The following is a 19,121-nucleotide window of genomic DNA, read 5'->3' on the forward strand; positions in this document are numbered from 1 at the left end:
CATACCTGCTGCCACTGACGCCACGTGGGTGTTCAGACACTAATGAGTGTGACACTTCCGCCCACTAGGAAAGAGTGTGTGTGTATGTGTGTACGTGTGTGTGTGTCTCTTCACCACGCTGGAGATAACGCCAAGTCTTGTATGGAACTCGCATGAGGTCCCTGGAAGATAATAAGACATAATTTAAAAACCATGGTTGTGAGATGTTTCCCAAATCAAATCCAAATAAATGAGCTTGAGTGCATGATGTGTTTCCGAGGTGACACCACCTGTGGTCACACACACACACACACACACACACACACACACAAATTTGTGCAAACCTACCATTGCGTTGTTTCTTTTCCAGCGTGCGCGGACGGGGCGGGGCCTGCAGGGAGGGGGAGGTTGCCTCTCGGCCGTGCGCGTGCGCGTGCGTCGACGTGTGTGTGTGTGTGTGTGTGTGTGTGTGTGTGTGTGTGTGTGTGTGTGCATGGGGGGGGCGGTCGGAAAGAGAGAGAAAGAGAGAGAGAGAGAGAGAGCGAAAGAGAGAGAGAGAGAGAGGGGAGAGTCAGCTGGCCGCAAAGCGTGCAGTGCGTGAGCCGCCGTGCGTCTGGATGTCGTCTGCGCGTCTATGTGCGCGTCCGTGGAAAGCGGCCCGGGGCGGAGGGGGCGGGGGGCACAAGGTGAGGACGGCACGGCGGCGGACAGTTGACTGTTTTTCTTTCCCCGTCTCTTTCCGGGGTTGGAGGGAGGGCGGGGTGCAGTCCGCGCGGAGATCCACTCGTGGACGCCGGAGACGCGCCGGGTTCTCCGCCGTGCGTCCCCGCGGCCGGGAGCGCTCCGAGGACCCGCCGCAGCGAACCGCGCCGCAGCGGTGCCTGCACACCCGGGCGGAGGCGGCATTCTCCGGGAAGGTGAACCCCGCTCCTCGGATTCAGACCCTCCTGTCATTTCTCCATCATGAAGAGCAGCTGCCTGTGTGCGTGTGCGCGTGTGCGTGTGTTTCCTGACGGGCCTGTCATAAAGCTCCCTTTAGCCTTGACTTAATGTAAGACTAATCTGCTGGACTTCCTGCCCGTGCTGGAGGTCAGATGGTGCAGGTGCAGAAGGAGGGCGTCCCGCCGCCGCCGCCGCCGCCGCCGCCGCCGCTCCCTGAGGCTCCACCGCAGGTAGGGCGGACCGGAAGCAGATGCCGGGAGGTCGGCGGAACCAGAAACAGTCGGTGTCTTCGGGGGGCCTGTCTTTTGCCCGACGCTTCGGCGGAGAAAACCCGTCGAGACGCTCCCGCGGGACGTCTCCCGTCCTCTGCCGACGTCTGAACTTTCCCCCATCGGTCGCCGCTTCTCTGTATTTGAGTCGGTTTTCCGTCCGACTTCCCCGTAAGCCGCCCGGACAGATGATGATAATATTCCAGGAGTTGTTAGAATTGGCTCGCTGGTTTTCGTGTAATCCTCCCGACAACCCGTGCCAAATCGGTTTTTGCCTGACACCCCGAATGTTAACATGATTAATATTCCCCCTGCAGTGCGTACGGAAAGTCGTATTTCAACGACAACGACGAACATCGCAGAACTTTACCCGCCCGACGTCGCACCGTCACGATTTTTTCCGCGCAATTGAATTTCGGTGGTATTAAGATGAATCCTGCCGGCAAACAAGCGAAACAACACCCGTGGGTGAAAACAACCTCCCTCCGGCTTGAGGTAACCGCTAAAGACTTGCACCTGAGACGGATCTGCGTGTGTTTGTTCTGGATGACGGCGTGTTAGATCCCCTCTGGCACGCGTGGCATTATTAAGTCACGTCCCAGCCATTGTAAAACCCCGGATCTCGCCGTATTTCACGCTTTCTATGCGCGAGGCGCCACAAATGTCAGAAAATGTCAAGCACTTGGAGCTTTGGCTTTGCTTTCAGGCCTATTAGCCGCACACGCAGCCAGTCCTTGCCCTTTCGGCCGGCGGGGCGATTGGAGCGACCGCGCACATACGTACGTGCACGCGCACAAGCCTTTGCCAGAACTTGTGAGATATGAAACCAGGGAAAAAAGAAAAAAAAAACGGTGTAATTATCAGCAGAGGAGAGGCAGTGTTTTCTGTGTGTGTGTGTGTGTGTGTGTGTGTGTTTAAACACACAGTCTCAGTCAGCAGAGTCAGCTAAAGATAGCAGAGGCCCAGTGGAAACAGTAATTAGTGGGGTGAAAAGAGGAATAGGAGGTGGAGATATTGTCTGAAGCATCTGATATCTGTTATATAATGAAGAAGGGGAAAGTGAGGGAAAGCCAGCGGGGTCAAAGAGCCACGGCGTATTGTGAGAGAAGTGTGTGTGTGTGTGTGTGTGTGTGTGTGTGTATGTGTGTGTGGTCATTTTGCCGAGCCTTTGTTTAAAGCAGTGTATATGTGGGCTGCAGGGATATACATCCTAACGCTTCCACTGCGCCTGTTCTTTCCCGTTCTTTTGTTTCCTCCTTTTTCGAGACCGAAAATCCAGTTTATGAGGTGCATAGCTCAAATGTTATTCCAGTTTTCCGTTGCGTTTGGCGGCAGATAGGAGTCCCGCGATCCTATTTTGACGGCGCTCCGGGATCCCTACCAGCGGGGCCGGGATCAGACGAAACTATGAAGCGGGAATCACCCTACCTTTTGGGCGACATTTGACTGATCTGTTTGGATATTCTTAAACCGCAGCCGTGCCGCAAAGATAGTTTTTCTTCTTCCCCCTGGAGCAGGCCAGGCCGAACCTTGTCGGACGTATGACCGTGCGTATCCTCTTTCCAAACACAAACATACGCGCAACTTCCCCCCCTTTGCTTACTCGCCGTGGATAATGCTGCGCGGCGCGGTGAAAATAGCCGACTCCGATTTCAAGTTCCCTTAGAAAGCGCCCCCCCGCGTTCCCCATCCGTCTGCAGGTGGTGAGTGGTCATGTGTTGCTAGCTTGGAGAGGGTTTCTTATTTAGTCTTAAGCCCCAGGCTTTGTTTGGGAACTGACTTATATGTGTGTGTGTGTGTGTGTGTGTGCGTGGGTCACACACACACACAATGGCGGTGTTTACTTTGGATTCGGCGTGCTCGTGTTCATCCATGCGCGCACGTCTATTCGCACATGCAGGCTTTGTTTCCTCTTTAAGGGAGAGTGGGATGTACGGTCGTTTCCTTCTTTCTCTCTGTTTTTGTCCATCAGCCCGCCAAACGCACAGCTTTCACCGAGTTGCCGTGTAAAAGATCGGTCGAAATCCCTTACCTGGGATGTTTATTTTAAATCTCTCCTGTCCCGTATCTTTTCACCAGCGACCTTTCCACCCTTCGCGTCGTCATTTAGTGATTCTTGCTTTCTCCCCCCGTCCCGTGTTGTGTGCAGGAGGCCAACGGGCGTCGTCCTCTTCTGAGGGAGAACTGAAGAACACAACATGGCCTTAGCGGGATGCCCTGACTACTTCCTACGACACTCGAACTACCAGGTAAATATCCCGTTTGTGCCAAAGTGTGTTAAGACCGCCTGTCGATTTTGCGAAATCGCAACCCGAACACCTGATGCGAGCTAAATGCTCGCTGGGCGCAGACGCCCCGGCCGTGATAAACCTTTTACCGTCCCAATAAAAGCGCGGCTGTAAATTGAACTCCTCGATCCAACCGGATCGGCCAGTTCGGAGTTGCGGACGTGTCGCGGCCCTTCATTTGTCCGAAGCCTTTTGTCTACCGTGGATCCCTCGGTTCTGTCCGCTCACATATGTTTTATTGTGTTTTAATTTCAATTGATCCCAAATATCCGGCCTTCACAATGGTGCTTTTGTGTGTCGAACCTTGATTTAACGCCTGTTCCGAAATGACGCTTCCCCCGGCCGCCGGAGCGAAATGTCTCGATGGATTTTAGCCGTCCTCATTTTTAATTGTTGAAACATCCGAGTGGCTTAAACCCAGGAGATATCAGTGAATCTGCTAGATTCTACAAACCAATTTCAACACTAAAACCGCCAATGGAAACTTTACACCTCAGTATAAACCCCGTCCGTCCACGTTGAACCAGACCGGGTTCCAGTTGTTTCTAGCCTCGGGTCGAAACTGTTTGACTTGGAGCTTTTTGAAACAGAAACCGAGCTGATCTTTTCAAGAATTTTAGCGGTTCCTCCCAGACATCCGAAACCCCGGCCACACAGGTGCGTGTCACAGTAGGAGCAGAGATACATAGGATTAACTTTTACTGTTCTTACATGTGTAATTGTAACCAAAGTAGACCGTTTAAATAAGGAAATACGAAGCCTTTGCTTTTCAATACGATAGGATACACCGTCGCAAATGAACACCGCCGTCTTCAGAGAGATTGATGGTGAGAGGAAGTGTTGCACGGAGGGACATCTGGGATTCTACCTTTCATGTGTGAACTTCCAAGTGTTGTTTCTTCTTCCCCCACAGTGCTTCTGGGCCGGTAGATGAATTTCTGTGAAGAACTTAAGTATTCACCGAGTTCTTTATGAACATTTTGAAGCAGTCTCTTCTTTCTCTCCTTTTAAAAACCCCAACTTCTTCCAGACTCGCATTTCTTCACTGTCTGCCAGCTTTTGAGGAAATGAAGAGGAGAGCGCAGGGGGAGTGCTTGCTTAGTTTAACCGAGGAAGCCGGTGGTGCAGAGGGAGAGAAAGTTGAAAGAGCAGCATTTTTTGATGTAAAATAAAGAGAAACTATGCACTTCTTATTGAGATGCGTCGACATGCTGAGCGCTGCTGCTGCGGCGGTACCGCAATGCACTTCCTGCTTGATACCGCGGGTTTGGGTCGGTGTATCCAAATCTTCCGCGTTACTCTTGAAGCGTGGCATCGGAGAAGCTTTCGCTCTCCATTTAGCGCCTAGCTTATCGATAATGGCTGAGTAGAGCCGGGAGTAGGAATCAAATCCCGTCTTCCTGTGCTTGTCTGCGGTCCAGACGGATCAGCTGCCGATGCGCCGGCCATGATTGGTCTTAGCGTCGTCGTCGTCGCCACGAGCGACTGTCAGGCTGACATCGGGAGTTGAAAAAGGGTTATTTTCGACATGTCTGTCCGCGCTGCCGGAAGCGGCGAAGCTTCAGGCGAGCCCGATTACGACGGCCAACACAACTGACCTCTTTGATTGTTCTTAAATGAAAAATAATGCGTGTCCATTCGTTCGCCATCCGTTGTTGTTCTGCAACATAGCGGCCGAAGCATCTGGAGTTTTGAGGTGGAGAAGAGCGCTCGGCAGGGTGACAAACATCGGACGCATAATCCTATAGAATGTTAATAGTTTAAATGTTGATTTTTATTGATCTATTTACTTTCCACGGCCGCCACAGGACGTGCTCTGTCTAAGCCGTGCAGATATCAAGATCCGCAACGCGTTGTAGTAGCAGTCGGAGTGACCACTGCCAAAGTCATCGTAGTCTGGAAGCGCATCGGAGCTGTTTTGGTTATTGATTGTTGAATCTCTAAATTTAGAAGTACGTAATGTGTTGTCAAGGCTGTCGTAGCATGTATGGCCACGTGTGTTTCCACATGTGCGCCGTGGCTGTGTGAGTCCACCGGCTTCCATAGTCAACAACTCCCAGGCTAGTTGGGTGAAATATGGTGTCTCTGCAATACAACAGACCCACTTCCACTTTCCAACTCCGGCAGAAAGAGCCCTTTGTCTCCCGGCTCAGATTTTCTCCTCTCCAACCCACCGGTAACCTAAAGAATTTGGCTAAAGAGCATGATGGAGGTCTATAAATAGAGTGCTAAACAAATAACAATAACAAGCTGAGAGCTTTGTTGTGTGACGAGCCTGAGAGCTCGGGATTGGTGCGCTGAAGTTTCATTGGGGTTGGTGGAGGTGACGTCGCCTCCGCTTCTTTATTCCTTTTAGTGGCAGTACAAAAATGCAGCTCCCTGCTACCTCCAACCGTGGGACAGCTGAGCCCCTGTTGAGCTGACATTAAGTTGGACTGGTTCGTGTTAGCTTCCAGGAAAGGGGTTTGCACCAGTAAGACTGCAGTGAATAGTGAATTGAATCCCCATAGAAAACAACATTCCTCCACCCTGCATCTAGTGGAGAAAAAAAACAAAGTTTGATAGTTTGAGGGGGAGAAGTGGGTTACAACATTGCTGTGTGTGTGTGTGTTTGTTATGTAAAGCTTGCCAGTTGACATGACACAGCAAGACACACACACACACACACACACATTCACTTACCATGGAGTCTCGCGGCACTGGCTGTAGGTTTAGTATAGATAAGAAGCAAATGAGCTCTTTTCTGCATACTTACATAACGCTATACATAACAGCGGGCATGTTTGGGACTCTGGGCAGCATTCCAGGCCTGTCTTCAAAAAAGATAATTGTGTATGTGTGTGTGTGTGTGTGTGTGTCTGTCTATCTTGGTGAGTACCATGCAAAAAGATGTTGCTGTGGAAGCAGCAATCAACAGCCGCTTTCTTTCTGTCGTGCCCCCCGCCCCTTCAATGTCCCTGTGTAGGAGTGCTTTTGTCAATGTGGATACACATGCTATGACTGCACAGCACTAACAAACCGCAGTCCTCGCTCTGAATTATGACTTCAACCAGTCAGAGGAGTGGAAAGAACAAAGTGGAACAAATCTTTTCCCTCAAAAGTCAGCGCCGGTGCCAGCAGCAACAGTCCCGACATGTTCTGTCTGTGAACATGCACTGCAGTTCCCTCTTTCTTTATGTTCCCTGACTTCAAAAGTCTGAAGCTTTTTTGCAGTGGTCACCCAGGAAATGGGAATGTTCAGCGCTTTCGAGGAAGTATCGCTTTGAGTGCTTTGAGAGAAACTCGAAACGCCGGGGTTTTGGGGTCGCGGGCTGCAGAGTGAAAGGGGAGAGGCTTACCCCCCCCCGAGAAAGAAATGTCAAGTGTTGCGGTGTCCGTCCGTGCTCGAGAGCGACCCGTGAACCGGACAAAAGGAGTGGACGCGGCGACCACCGCTGATTCTTCTCAAGCCTCCATGTTTGGCAGTTGCCATGTAGTTACCACATTTAGACAAGAAGGTGCAGCTGACTGAGTTCAACTGACTAAAGGTCTACAAGGGTGCGCGGGGTCTAAAAATGAATGACCTGGAACCGAACCAGATCTAAAGCCGGGGCGTAGAACCGCGCAGAACTGAGAAATAATTGACCGGAGTTCAGCCAGGAATCACAGATCTGATTAGCAGAGATTTCACAACATGTTAACATTAATTTGCGAGTTGTAAAAACAAGAACGTGTGTCTCACATTATGTAACAAAATAGCCCTCTCCCCTGTGTCTGGCCGTGGCTCCATATAATCCATCGTCCCTGCCAAGAAAGTCACGTATCCGAGTCCGCTTATATTTGAGAGCGGCTTCAAACCAGCTTTTCTTTGCGGGTTTTGTTTGATTAAGAAAAATATGACATCGGAAGAGTCCGGCCTCGCTGATCCGTCACCGGATAACCTCCAATGCGGGCCCTCCGGGATAGTCTTCGGGGCTCCGGGCTGATATCGCCCTCGTGACTCTGATTTTGACCGAATTAATCAAGACGCCGATCGCCACCGACGGTGAGGGGTCGGGTATATTCTCATGCGATCGGACCCTTTTTTTTGCAACCGTTGAATCCATCGCCTGCCTGCTGTTCGTTCGGTTCCTGATCCATCAGGTACTTCAGCATTCGTTTCAGTTTCCGGCGCCGGAAGCAACTTCTACACGATTTACCGGGCAACCCAAATATGTCAAGACCCATTTCACAAGATCTAAGTAGCGCGATAACTCCAGTCCAAGGAAATCCAGTTACTCTTGAAGCGAATACATTTTTAATGTAATCACAATGCTTTCAGCAGGATGGTGGGTCAAGGCGGGAGGAGATAAGGCTGAGCTTATTACACTCCTGCTGTCAACCGCTTTGCACCGATATTTATTAAGATGATTTTATCAATGGATGCAACGACTGCGCAATACGGCGTGATACCAGAATTCATGTAGGCCCTTGTAGTTTCCCCGGTTCAGCTTGACCTTTTTGTTTGTGCCTGTGTTTTCCTTAATGATAGTCCTTCATCCGAACAATGAAATGCTTTTTCACTCCGAAGCATCCATTCTGACCTTCCCCTGGCACTTTGGGCTCCCTAAAGTTCCTACTTTTGGTTTTGCTCCCTTTCTTTGGCGAGGTTTCTCACCGACAAAATTTTAAGTCCAACCAAAATCCATCAACAAAAGCCATGTGGGAGCTATCACTCCCGACACTGGTTTAGAAATCTTGTGGGTTTGGTGAGCAGAGAAAGGAGATTTTGTTTTTCTTCTGGTTTAGCTGTCAAAATATCAGGAAGGCAACACAGTTTGTCGCCGTTTCAGGTCAGCCCTCAGTTCATTTTGGTTTGCAGCAAAATGCTCGGGACGCTAAGATGGTCCCTCGCAGCACGTAGAGCAGAAAACACCGTCCGGCCAGGTTACATTTTGAACAGCATTTTATGTGTGCTTTGTTTTTCTTTCTGTCCAAAAAAACTGGACCATCAGCAGGGTCTGAACTCTCTTGTATTCGTCCCTTTTACTCTGCTAACCTGCAGAATCCAGGCTCATCTGTGACGCTTTTAGCATTGTGCATTTTTAGCTTTTTTTTTTGTTGTTGTTGTCGTAAACTGATTTCTTAATGACACAAAAATCTGATATTATTGGCGATTGACTCCCTAACAATAATCATGAAAAAAAGACCCACGTTGTTAAATATGAATGCAAAGGAGTGCGCATTTTAAACACTCTTGGATCTCTTTTAAACAGCTCTGTTAATGTTCTCAGTTGTGTGCACCAGGAGCTGCAATGTTGTTGTTTTTTTTGGAAAAGGGGAAAAAAATCGATCAGCTGCAGAGGAATAGATCCCGCTGTCTGGAACCCGCAGCTGGTTTAGGATCTGCCGTGTCCGTTGAGATGGCGGATATGGCAGCAGCATCCCTGCATAAACTGAACTGAGTTTATTGGCCGCAGACCCAGTAACCCTTCTCGCGCGAGGTCGAGGTTACTTGGTTTTCGGTGTGTTCCAGAGCTGGAGCGTTGCGTTCACACCTGCACGAACCCACGACTTCGAGGGAGAACGATCGGGCAAAGGGAGGCGGATGTGGGAAGCTCTTTTGCCGATCCTCTCCGTTGACACGGGAGCGTCTTACCGTCCAGAAAATTTGGAGGCAGTTTCATGTTACCTGACCTTCATCCGGAGGTGTTTGGTTTAAACAGAACCGTGTGAAGTTGCGAACGGCAGTGGCTTGAACGTTACAGTTATTCGTAATGTTGACGTCCGGCTCGAACTGTTAGAGAAGTCCTTCTCTCTTTGGAAACATATGGCTATTCTTGTGGCCAATTCTTTCCAGATCCACCACTTTGTGGGAACAAAGATTTACATTGACCGGCATTTACTGACAGACGGGGTTCATTGGATTGATGGTTTCTTACCACTTCTCTTGCTCCCACATGCAAACAGTTCTGACAGTGTTCTGTGACCTTAATGAACTGCATGAAAACAAGTTGAGGATGATGAAGAAATCCAGTGGAGCAGTGACTCATGAGCCATAAAACTACAAGCCTCCCCTCCTGTACTGTACTACACCCTGGAGACTAGTAATAGCAAGAATGTTGTTTATAACTACCGGGATATTGTGCAAAACAATCTGCATCTGGAGAATGCTTTTAGTCAGAGACCAACAGTTCGCCTATCTTAGTGACTTTTTGAAATTTCACTTTCTCCGTTGGTCGGGGTCGCATGTGCGTATTCTTTCTCGTCAGACGGCAGAGGAAGTGCATTATGTGAAGTTCACAATGAAGCTTTTATGAGCAACGTAAAGTGCTCAGTGGTCCAATTCAGCAGAGCGCTTAGCAAAGGCTTTGCCCCGGTTTTACTTGTAGCTGTGCATTAACACTGCTGCTACTGACGGCCGCTACATGAACAAGGGCCTTGTCCTGCTTCCACCTCATCAAGGTTTACACAATGGCACACTTATTCTCAGAAAAGTTCATTCACAACAAAAATCAGGTATCTTGACGTCTTCATTTCACCCTTTAGCATCAGGTTAAAGACCAGACACAACTCCTCGCTGTGTATTTTTTTTGTTTTTTACAATAAAAGAGCTAGCCTAGCAACAAAGAGAGGAATCAAGGTAACAGTTAGCACGCAAGTGACGTGTAGGTCTTTTTAAGCAGTATAGCTTTTGCGAAGCTAGCAAGCTATTTTTATAAAAGACCTTGTTATTTTGAAAATGAGAACTTCATAAGTGCTTAAACGCTGCACACGCTGTCATAAAGAACTCGAAGGTAAGCAACATTTTTCAATAACCTAGTCCCGAATGTCAGGTGGTGGTGAAACCGTGCTGGGAATTAAAAGCAACAACTCGATAAATGATGAATATTCTCTGACTACTTTTGGCACAGAGTGCTTTTGGTTGTTGTCGCCAAGAGCTCTGCTCTTTGTCTATTGCTGTTTTTTAATTGTCATGGCAAGTATGTGTGTACACTCTGCGTATTTCCATTACTTGTGATTCGATCCCATCATAATGCTTTGCATTTTATTACGCCATTTCCGCGTTCTTTGAGCGTGTCTTGACTTCTATTTTAAAGCTCTTTGTACAGCTCCTTGTTTAGCGAGAGCCGCGAGCTCCCGAAATAAACCTCCGTAACCTTGACGGATGCACCAGTAGATTCGACATAGCTTAATGTTGATTTTTTTTTTTTTTTTTTCCGTGTCTTCCCGAAAGCGGTCATCACGGTTTTGTACATGACGGCCTGCACGTCTCTTTCACTTGTTGAGCTGGATATTGTGTTAATTAGATGGCGATTAGTGGCCTGGTGGCTGTATCTCCTCGCCATATATCAGCTGAAGTCTGCAGACTTTGTGTGTCATCCCATAGGCCTTGCAGCCAAGCCGCCTTCCTTGGAAAGCTCTTGGCTGCTGCTTCTCAGAGCTATAAATTTTACTCTGGGCATTTATGGATGTTTTCGAAGCACACAAGGGTGCAGCAAACGTGTGTGTGTGTGTGTGTGTGTGCGTGCACGCTCGTGTATTTGTCTGTACATGCATGTACACACACACACACACACACACACCAGGACCTCTGGCGAAGAGCAGTTCCTGGAAGCCATGCTTCCGCGTTCTTTATTTTCCTGGAAAAGGGAAGATCAAAATTTTTGTTTGGCCCTTTTCCCTCCCTTCGCCTCTGCAGCTTTCTTGCCTCAAGGTTCTTTCGAATTATAAAATGTATGAGGAACTTGGCCGTGTGTGTGTCTATCTCCACACGTAAGAGATTGTATAAGTGAGCTGGTATGTTTTTGCTCTGAAAATGATTGATCTGTTTTTACTGTTTAACTGCCTGAGCGCTAGTGTGAATCTTTATGTGTGTGTGTGTGTGTGGGGGGGGGGGGGGGTCAGCTATGACAGACGGACAGATGGACGGCGAGAGAAAAGTCAGGAGGTCACGCAGAGTCATGCAGCTATGGGGTCAAAGTGTCTTGTCTGGTCTGCAGCGCGAGACTCGACGTTCCTCGAGAGCAGAGACGTGAACCCATCTTTTGTCTGCTCTTTTGAACTCCGTGGAAAAAAACCACATGATGTTTTGCTTCGCTTAACTATCTGATATCGTAAACCCCGCTGCATGGCTTTTTATGACATGGTCTAATCAAAAACATCTTTCTTTTTTTTTTTTTTATTTTTCCCCCGCTTTTTTTGGCAGGAAGGCATGGACCGCACTTCCTCTCGCAGGCCCGAGGAGCTGATCGTTCCAGGCTTTCAGCGCTCAGCACATCCAAACTTGCCACATCACCATGGTAACCCTTCTCACCTCTCTATTCAAGAATTTAGATCTAAAATATGACTGATAATTATCCACTGCTAACTGTTATTTATGCTGTCGACGATGGATGAAGCCTCTTTTTTTTTTTAAATTTCACACTTCCCCTTTTTCCATTTCTTCTCTATACTTTATGGGATCTGTCCACCGCCAAACTTACTCGCTGGCGCACTCAGTTTTCTTCCTAGAAATCCTCCCCTCCCTTGTCTATCTTCATCTCCATCCAGGACATCACTGCAGGCTCTGCTGTCCAGATGGAGCTCAAGTCCCCCCCCCCCACACACACACACACACACACACCACCAGCCCACGTCTCTTTAAACACTTAGTAGCAGTTTTTACCCTCACCTCCCGAACACAGACAGAAGTTAAAACCTGCTCCTTATGTATTCCCAGAAATCCTTTCAGCCATCGAGGACGTTCTCGGGAATCCGTTTGGAAAGCATCCAACCCGAGGAGGTTCTACTTTCTCCCCCAGACCTGGTTTTTTCCTCCCCTGGGCCGGCGGTTGACTGGATTGTCAGCTCGGCTTATGTGTGGTGGGCGTGCTCGTGTGAGAGTAATTGTAAACATGGCTCCATGTGAATGGAGCGACTAGATGGGGTGTTTATGTAGGCCTGTAGGGCAGAAAGTGTCGGTCAGAGGGGAGCTTGCAGTAATTAGGCCATAGATTGTGGTGTAGGGGTGGGGAGCAAGGTAAAGGGCAAGGTGTGCCGATATTTGCATTTCGCTGTCAATGTTTTGTGCCGGTGATTGGAGAGACCTCTTTTTTTTCAGTTGAGGAAATATCGTTTTATGAGCAGTTTGTGCACTAGCATCCTAATATAAGCAATAATCAAAGTTGCCAAGTTGATGAGGTTTGCTCATTTAAGAAGCTAATGTGTAATATCAGAAGCATGATGTCGTGCTGCAGGCCCAAGCGGTTTCAGCCAATCGGGATTCATCTCCTCGCTGTGCAAAATGTTAATTGAACAAATCATTCAGCTCAGAACCAGCACCGGTCTTGATATACATAAACCTGAGATGGGCAGAGAGGTTTCTGTATGACCGGTTCTGTACCGGCTCTTAATTTCAGAAATCTGACGGACACCATCGACGGGCAGCCAATCGGCCGCCTCCGTACTGGATAGTGCACGGCCTGCTACGAGCCATGACCCGGAGGCTGTTACCCTGTTAAAAAAGATATTCGACTCTCGACTGGCCTCCCCATTTGTGGGAACCACTATGGCAGGTCTCCATGTAGAACTGCTTTTCTCAATCACTATAATAATTATTGTTACCATAATAGTATCATGAGATCTGCAGATCCCCCCCCCTCCACCCCCCAAATAAAATGTCTACATTATGATAATGGCATAGCTGATCTTCATAGGAGTCTACTTTCCCCATCCAAGGGCCGCTACAGATTCAATGAGTTTCTGTGAAAAAAAAATAAAATAAAAAGATTAATGACTCCAGTTGTAACCAAAGAGGCTTACTCAAAGTCACTCAGCTACTGTTTCAGTCTGACTTCTCCCGTCTGAAAAACATCTATCATATAGACTGACAGAGTCACTGTATATTTAGACCACGCCTGGCTCAGTTTACTGACCCTCATGTACACCAGGGCTTTTCTCCTTGAGCACGTGATGACATGCAATTACTGTCCCACTGGCGGAGCGAAAGGCCGTCATGATTCATGCTTTGTTTTTAATCCATAGAACGTCTTGACAACTTTGCATGTCTAGTGTTTAAGGGTTAAAGGGTTTTTGTAACTTTTGCCCTCATTCACTTCAGATGCTGCCCTTCTGTGTGTGTTTTATAACCTTTCTGTCTTTACTGGGTTTCCCGCTATTTGGATTGTCTGGCAGGATTTCTTGTTAACTCACCTGTGACTTCTATCAGACTTTGTCCCACTTCCTTCTCTGTCATTAGTGGAGTTAATGATGTAGTTCCTGTGGTTTGATGCTCTGATGCTTTGGTTTTATGTACTTTCTTTGACGTTCCAGGCCAGTGGATTGAACTAATGCTTTGTCTTTTTTCTAGTTTAGTTGTCTTTAGTTTGCTGAGACAACGTCCACCGCTGTTATGATTCCGTTCCAAAAATCTAACAAACGAAATGTCGCTCAACTGAATCAGTTGATTCAGTTAATACTGTTTAGGTGTCAACTTCTAAAGTACAAAACCTTACGATAAAGGGCCACAAAAAAACAAAGTATCAGTATTTAGGAAGATGTGTCCAAGAAAATGTAGTATGCAGTATGTTTGAGAGCGATGACAAACATAGCGGTGCGTATGCTATTGTAGAAAAAGGTAACAGGATGAATAAAACCTTTTTTTTTAACTTTAAAAGAAAAATGACATGATGAAAAGGACACAATATATAACTGAAACAATTGACATTTTTTCCAACTGTCTCTGGAAAAGCTAACCTAAAGGTATATCACTGATTATGAAATTACTCAATACGCCGCATGACTGGAAAGTTTAGTCACAAAACTTGATTTTTGTTATCTCGTACAATCCCGCTCTTATCCGTGTGTTTTTTTTCCTGGTTTGGATTTGACACCCGTGGACGTTATCGAATTTGGACTCTGCATTGGAGTCGCCTTTGCTGGTGTCTAGTCTCATAAATCTTTACGTTTCCGCGTGCTTCTGCTCAGTCCATCTAGTTAGATGGCTGTCTTGGTGTTGGAAAGTCACCGAATACAGTAAAAATCATTGGTTTTCATATCTTTGCTTTGAAAGTGTGTGACAACGACTCTTCAGTATTTCTTCACATTTCTGATTTTTAGAGCAAACCCCAGCTTTTCCTTTTGTCCCGCTGTCACTGAAAGTTCCTTATTGCAGGCTGTGTTGCAGAAAACAGATCCAGAGTCAGCGTATGCTTGGATCTTACAGGAATGAATCCATGAATGTCTCGGGTGGAGGAGAGGGACGAGGCATTTTCATGCTATACGTCCTTGCCCGTCTAAAGCCAGCAGTGCAGTATGCGAGCCAAGCCAGTAATGGGAGGAGGGAGAGGAACGCCGATGATATATCATTATCCTCTTAAAGCTGAACCGGGCTCAATTTTATGTAAAAAGCAGCTGCTTTATCAAAAGCAACACAGGAGAGCTGTAAGAAAGAAGACCAATTCCTCCAAATTGAGATATCAGTTGCCTCGATGAAATGCCCGTTGTATATTGTAACCGCTCAAAGGTTTGCAATGAAAAATGCCAGGACTTCCTTTGCACAGAGAAAAAAAATGCTTTTTTGAAGAAGAAGAAGAAGAAGAAGAAGAAGAAGAAGAAGAAGAAGAAGAAGAAGAAGAAGAAGAAGAAGAAGAAGAAGAGGAAGAAGAAGAAGAAAGGCTCCCAAACTAACGTCCCTCAGTTAAAAACCGGACAAACTGAGTCATTTTATCCCTTCCCAGCAACTTTAACATTCAGAGTTGGCCCGGGATGACTCCATAAACTCTTAACTACAGCTTTTTGGGCAGTTACAGGCGCACTAATGAACCAGGTGACATCCTCGCCATGGTAACGACCCGAGAAGGTTAAATGTCTTTGCCTGCGCACCGACTTCGTGGTGAAACATTGCCGAGAATTCCAATCCGTGTCCAGTCACCCTTGACTCAACTTCTCATGAATAGCTATGACCTGAATCTTTACATACGCCACTCAAAACGTGGATTTTTTTTTTTTTTTAATCCTTTATGGGGATGAGATTACCATCAATATCTTCTTTACACAAAAAAAAAGAATCGATGAAACTAGAACATATAATATCCAACTTCACGAACATCTTGCGCAAGATGGCTCACAGTACTTTTCAGTGTTTTAAGTCATACGCGTGTCAAGAGTACGACCGATGCTTCTTTTCATACACTTCGGCTCGTGATTGTTCAACGGGAAAACCGTAGGAACAAGAGGAGTGGCAAAACCTTTTTGTCCGGACCGAGTACTGAGCCAAACGGTATTATGCGAAATTAATTCAGGCGTCCTGGTAATATTATCTCATAATTATTTCTCCCTCCAGTTCCAACTGGGATAGCCTCTACACCCACCGATCAAGCAAAATAGATGGTGTGGAGAAAGAACGATGCAGTGTGCGCTTACCCTGTTAATCGGGCCTGTCACAACATTTACCACGGCAGCTAATTAGAATAATGGGCATGTTTTCACACCCCAAGCTATCCCGTTTTCATCAAACCCTTTTAAAACAAATAGAAAAGTACGTGGAGCCTTGTGCATTTGGATATCCTGCATAGCGTTATAACAACAAAGTAATTTTTTTAACCAACGTTGGCAAAGTCTTCACATGCTGGCATTGTGATAATATCACAACAAACGTCACAATGGCACCTCCCAAATAAGTACGTATGGTTTTGGAATTGCCACCTTCGCTCCGACTGTGGCTTGAAGTAGTTTTGAAATGAACGTATGTCATCCTGCGACACGGACGTGATCTTGATATATCGCTCGTTCAAAACACACGCTGCTGCACAGGTTCAGTGAGATGTCATCCAGCGTTTCGAGCCGGGTTAGACGGTGGACGGAAAAGATAACATTCATTTTGATCTTTATGCCATACCGGTCTCTTCCGGCCCTCGTACGGCCTCGTACTTCTCTGACCCTTCCCGTCCGCCGGCCCCGCACCGGACAGACATCACATGATCCTGTTTCCCAGACTTTTCTGTGCGTAATGCATATTTCTTTGTGATTCTAGCCGAGATCAGACAAGCTAACTCCCAGCGGCTTCTTTTCCGCTCTGTAGGCTCGGTGCATATATCCACTGCGGGCATGTGAGTGGACGTGCAGTACAGTTTTGATTGTCCTGTATAATTACGTGCACATGCTCATCAGCGCTGCTTGGCGAACATCGCGTCCTCGGCTCTTTTTGCGCGCACGTGTTTCCGCGCTCCATATTACCCCGGTCGTTGGTCACCGTGTGCCATGAACGGGCTGGTGAACCTTCCTGGATTGCTGTAATTTTTCCTTGAAGGAATGTCAGGAATTCTGTGTGTGGTGTTGGGGTGAGACAGAGTGCTAAAGTTCTTGGACACGCTTCTGCAGACGTATTCGCCCTTTGAGGAAATTTAAGGGTCTTGTCTCGCTCTTACTTTGCACTTGACCCTAAAATGGCTGTGTTGGAGATATTGTACTTCCTCTCATTAGACTGCAATGTATCCACTTTTTCCACTTAATATGGTGGGAAAAAATGTTTTTTGCAAAACATCAGTGACTGGGATGACTCCTCCAGGCTGCAGGAAGTGCACTTTGTACATTTTCATGATGTTGAAAGTTTTAAACCCTTCAGCCAACTTTCACCGTGCATTTCACCATTCTTTTTGACTCGCAAGCAGTCCCCCAACCTTTCGTCACCTACATTCCCGCACCTTTTGTTGAATCCGAATGATTGCAGTATCAATTTTCAGGGACATCATTTGTGTTGTTGAGCGTCTCCTGTATTTTTTACTCGTCGACCCCCTGTCCCATTACTATCATTCGGGAAAAGTAAATCAGTGCGCCCGCGTCAAGTCGCCTGCTTTTGCAAATCATGCGATGTTGTTAGATGCACATTTTGGCGAGAATAAGGCAGAAACCAGCGCTAACGTTTCACCGCATCTGCCCGTAATGCTTGCATACGTGAGGCCTCCCGGTCTTGGCGGTCCTTCAGGTTCACGCCACCAAGACAAACACCGATGATTCCCTTACAGACTCTTTTGCAACATTCGCTCCGGAGACCCTTCTCACACTGGTTAGTCTGCGGGTTACTGCCGGTTCCAGCTGAATGACAGACATCACAGTTACACCAAAGAAAATAAAATATCAGTCTAAATGCCGCGGTGAAATCCAGCAGCAAAAGGAGTGAAACCTCAAAACAAAGCTGAGTGTCTCGAGTCAGTTGGTTCAGGGCCGCAATGTTCCCCGGCAATATTTGGATCGATAATCATAGTAAATAACGGCTTAAATGGATAAATGGGGCCAAACTGTATTGCCAGATTGTCAAAAAGCGGCGCTGCTCATATTACAGGAAGCTGTCAGTTCAATTGCACAGTTTCCTGTGCAATTTGAACATGTTTTGTTCAGAATTTGAAATGATGATATGCGTGTTAATACGTCAGGCAGCTCAACCTTTATGAAGTCGCACTTGTTATTTTCACAGTTGATCAGTAAACATGGATGCAGCAGAACCGATCCGATGGCCCGCGATTCAATTCCCCGCTTTTAACCGAGCGGGGCGCCCGCTGTCCCGAGACTCGCCCGTCTTTCACCGACTTTCTCTCTTCGATTTCTCAAACCCCTTCCCACTCCTGCCCCCCCCTTGCCTCCGCAGATGATGATGTGGACCTGGAACAGCTGGTCAACGAAATGAACTCCTCTATGGAGAGTGTGTATTCCACACAGGCAGACACGGAGCTCCTCCTGAACAACGGCCACCTGCACGCTCCGCACCACCACATGCACGCGCCGTACTCGGGACACGGTCAGGCCCAACGGCGTCACACACCATCCCTGCCCCCGTCCATCCCCTCCAGGGACAAGCTGCGGCAATCTCAGCCTATGCACATCCAGGCTGTCAGGTAGGCGCGCACAGTAGCCCCCCCATTCATATCAATGTTTTATGCTCGACATAAAGCGAAACAGTGCGCTTGCAGAAAGGAAATTGACAGCAGCGCCTGAGGGAGAGCCTCTTTCACTGTTTGTCTTCGGTCCGTGTGTGCTTTCTCTTGATTTGTGTGTATCAAAAGCTTTATATCCAATTCTTGCAACCGATCCGCTTCCAGCTGGCAGCTCCTCTTCCCAACTGTAAGTTTTATTTCAAACACGCCAGTGTAGGACATGAAGTTGCGCAGTGGGGAAACAGTGCAGCGTGACACAATATGACAGCATGCACCCTGAAATACATAAACAAACATTGACAAGCTGTGACCGAACTGGTAGGTCCTTGACTCTACGGTTCATCGGCCTATATTAAAGGAAAAGAAAACTGGAGTTTAGTTTACAGGATACAGACTGAGAGAGAAATGTTGAAAAAAAACATACAATATCGAACTCAGGTTTCCCCGGATCATCATTATATTAGTCATGCACATACGGAACTGCTGCTCCTGTGTCGAACAGGAGATGTACACGATTGCACAGATTTATCTAGATGTTAAGGCCTAACTTGGTAACATTAAGTATAAAATGTCCTTTCAGATGTGACGCCGAACTGTAGGGTACATCGATGGAGCCGTACTTTATTTAGATTCAGTGGGTTTTAGTGAACTCCCTGAAGCCTTGTGTTGCCTGTTTTATCCCAGACTGTGTAATTAACCTTTTAGTCTTAATTTATAGTGTGTGCCAGTCCTTTTCATTGCCATACGATTCCCATGTGTATGTATGCATCGAC

General features: G+C 47.3%; 1 protein-coding gene across 5 annotated transcripts in view; it reads left to right on the forward strand.

The window, feature by feature from the left end:
* The first annotated feature begins 569 nt into the window (after positions 1-569).
* LOC147219756 (growth factor receptor-bound protein 10-like) overlaps positions 570-19,121 on the forward strand; it is a 48,269-nt gene continuing 29,717 nt past the window's right edge. Inside the window, exons 1-4 of one of the 5 annotated variants that reach the window (XM_086171157.1) lie at positions 570-665; positions 3,340-3,439; positions 11,646-11,739; positions 18,063-18,309. In XM_086171157.1, coding sequence (XP_086027283.1) covers positions 3,389-3,439; positions 11,646-11,739; positions 18,063-18,309 — 392 coding nt within the window. In that variant the 5' untranslated portion in view covers positions 570-665; positions 3,340-3,388. Of the gene's footprint in view, positions 666-720; positions 897-1,078; positions 1,152-3,339; positions 3,440-11,645; positions 11,740-18,062; positions 18,310-19,121 lie in introns of those variants that run through there. The other 4 variants (XM_086171156.1, XM_086171158.1, XM_086171160.1 and 1 more) reach the window with 4 other exon arrangements.

The sequence above is a fragment of the Fistularia commersonii genome, chromosome 24 (assembly GCF_037954325.1).
Source record: "Fistularia commersonii isolate RoL2024-O1a breed Wild chromosome 24, RoL_Fcom_v1.0, whole genome shotgun sequence".
NCBI lineage: Eukaryota > Metazoa > Chordata > Actinopteri > Syngnathiformes > Fistulariidae > Fistularia > Fistularia commersonii.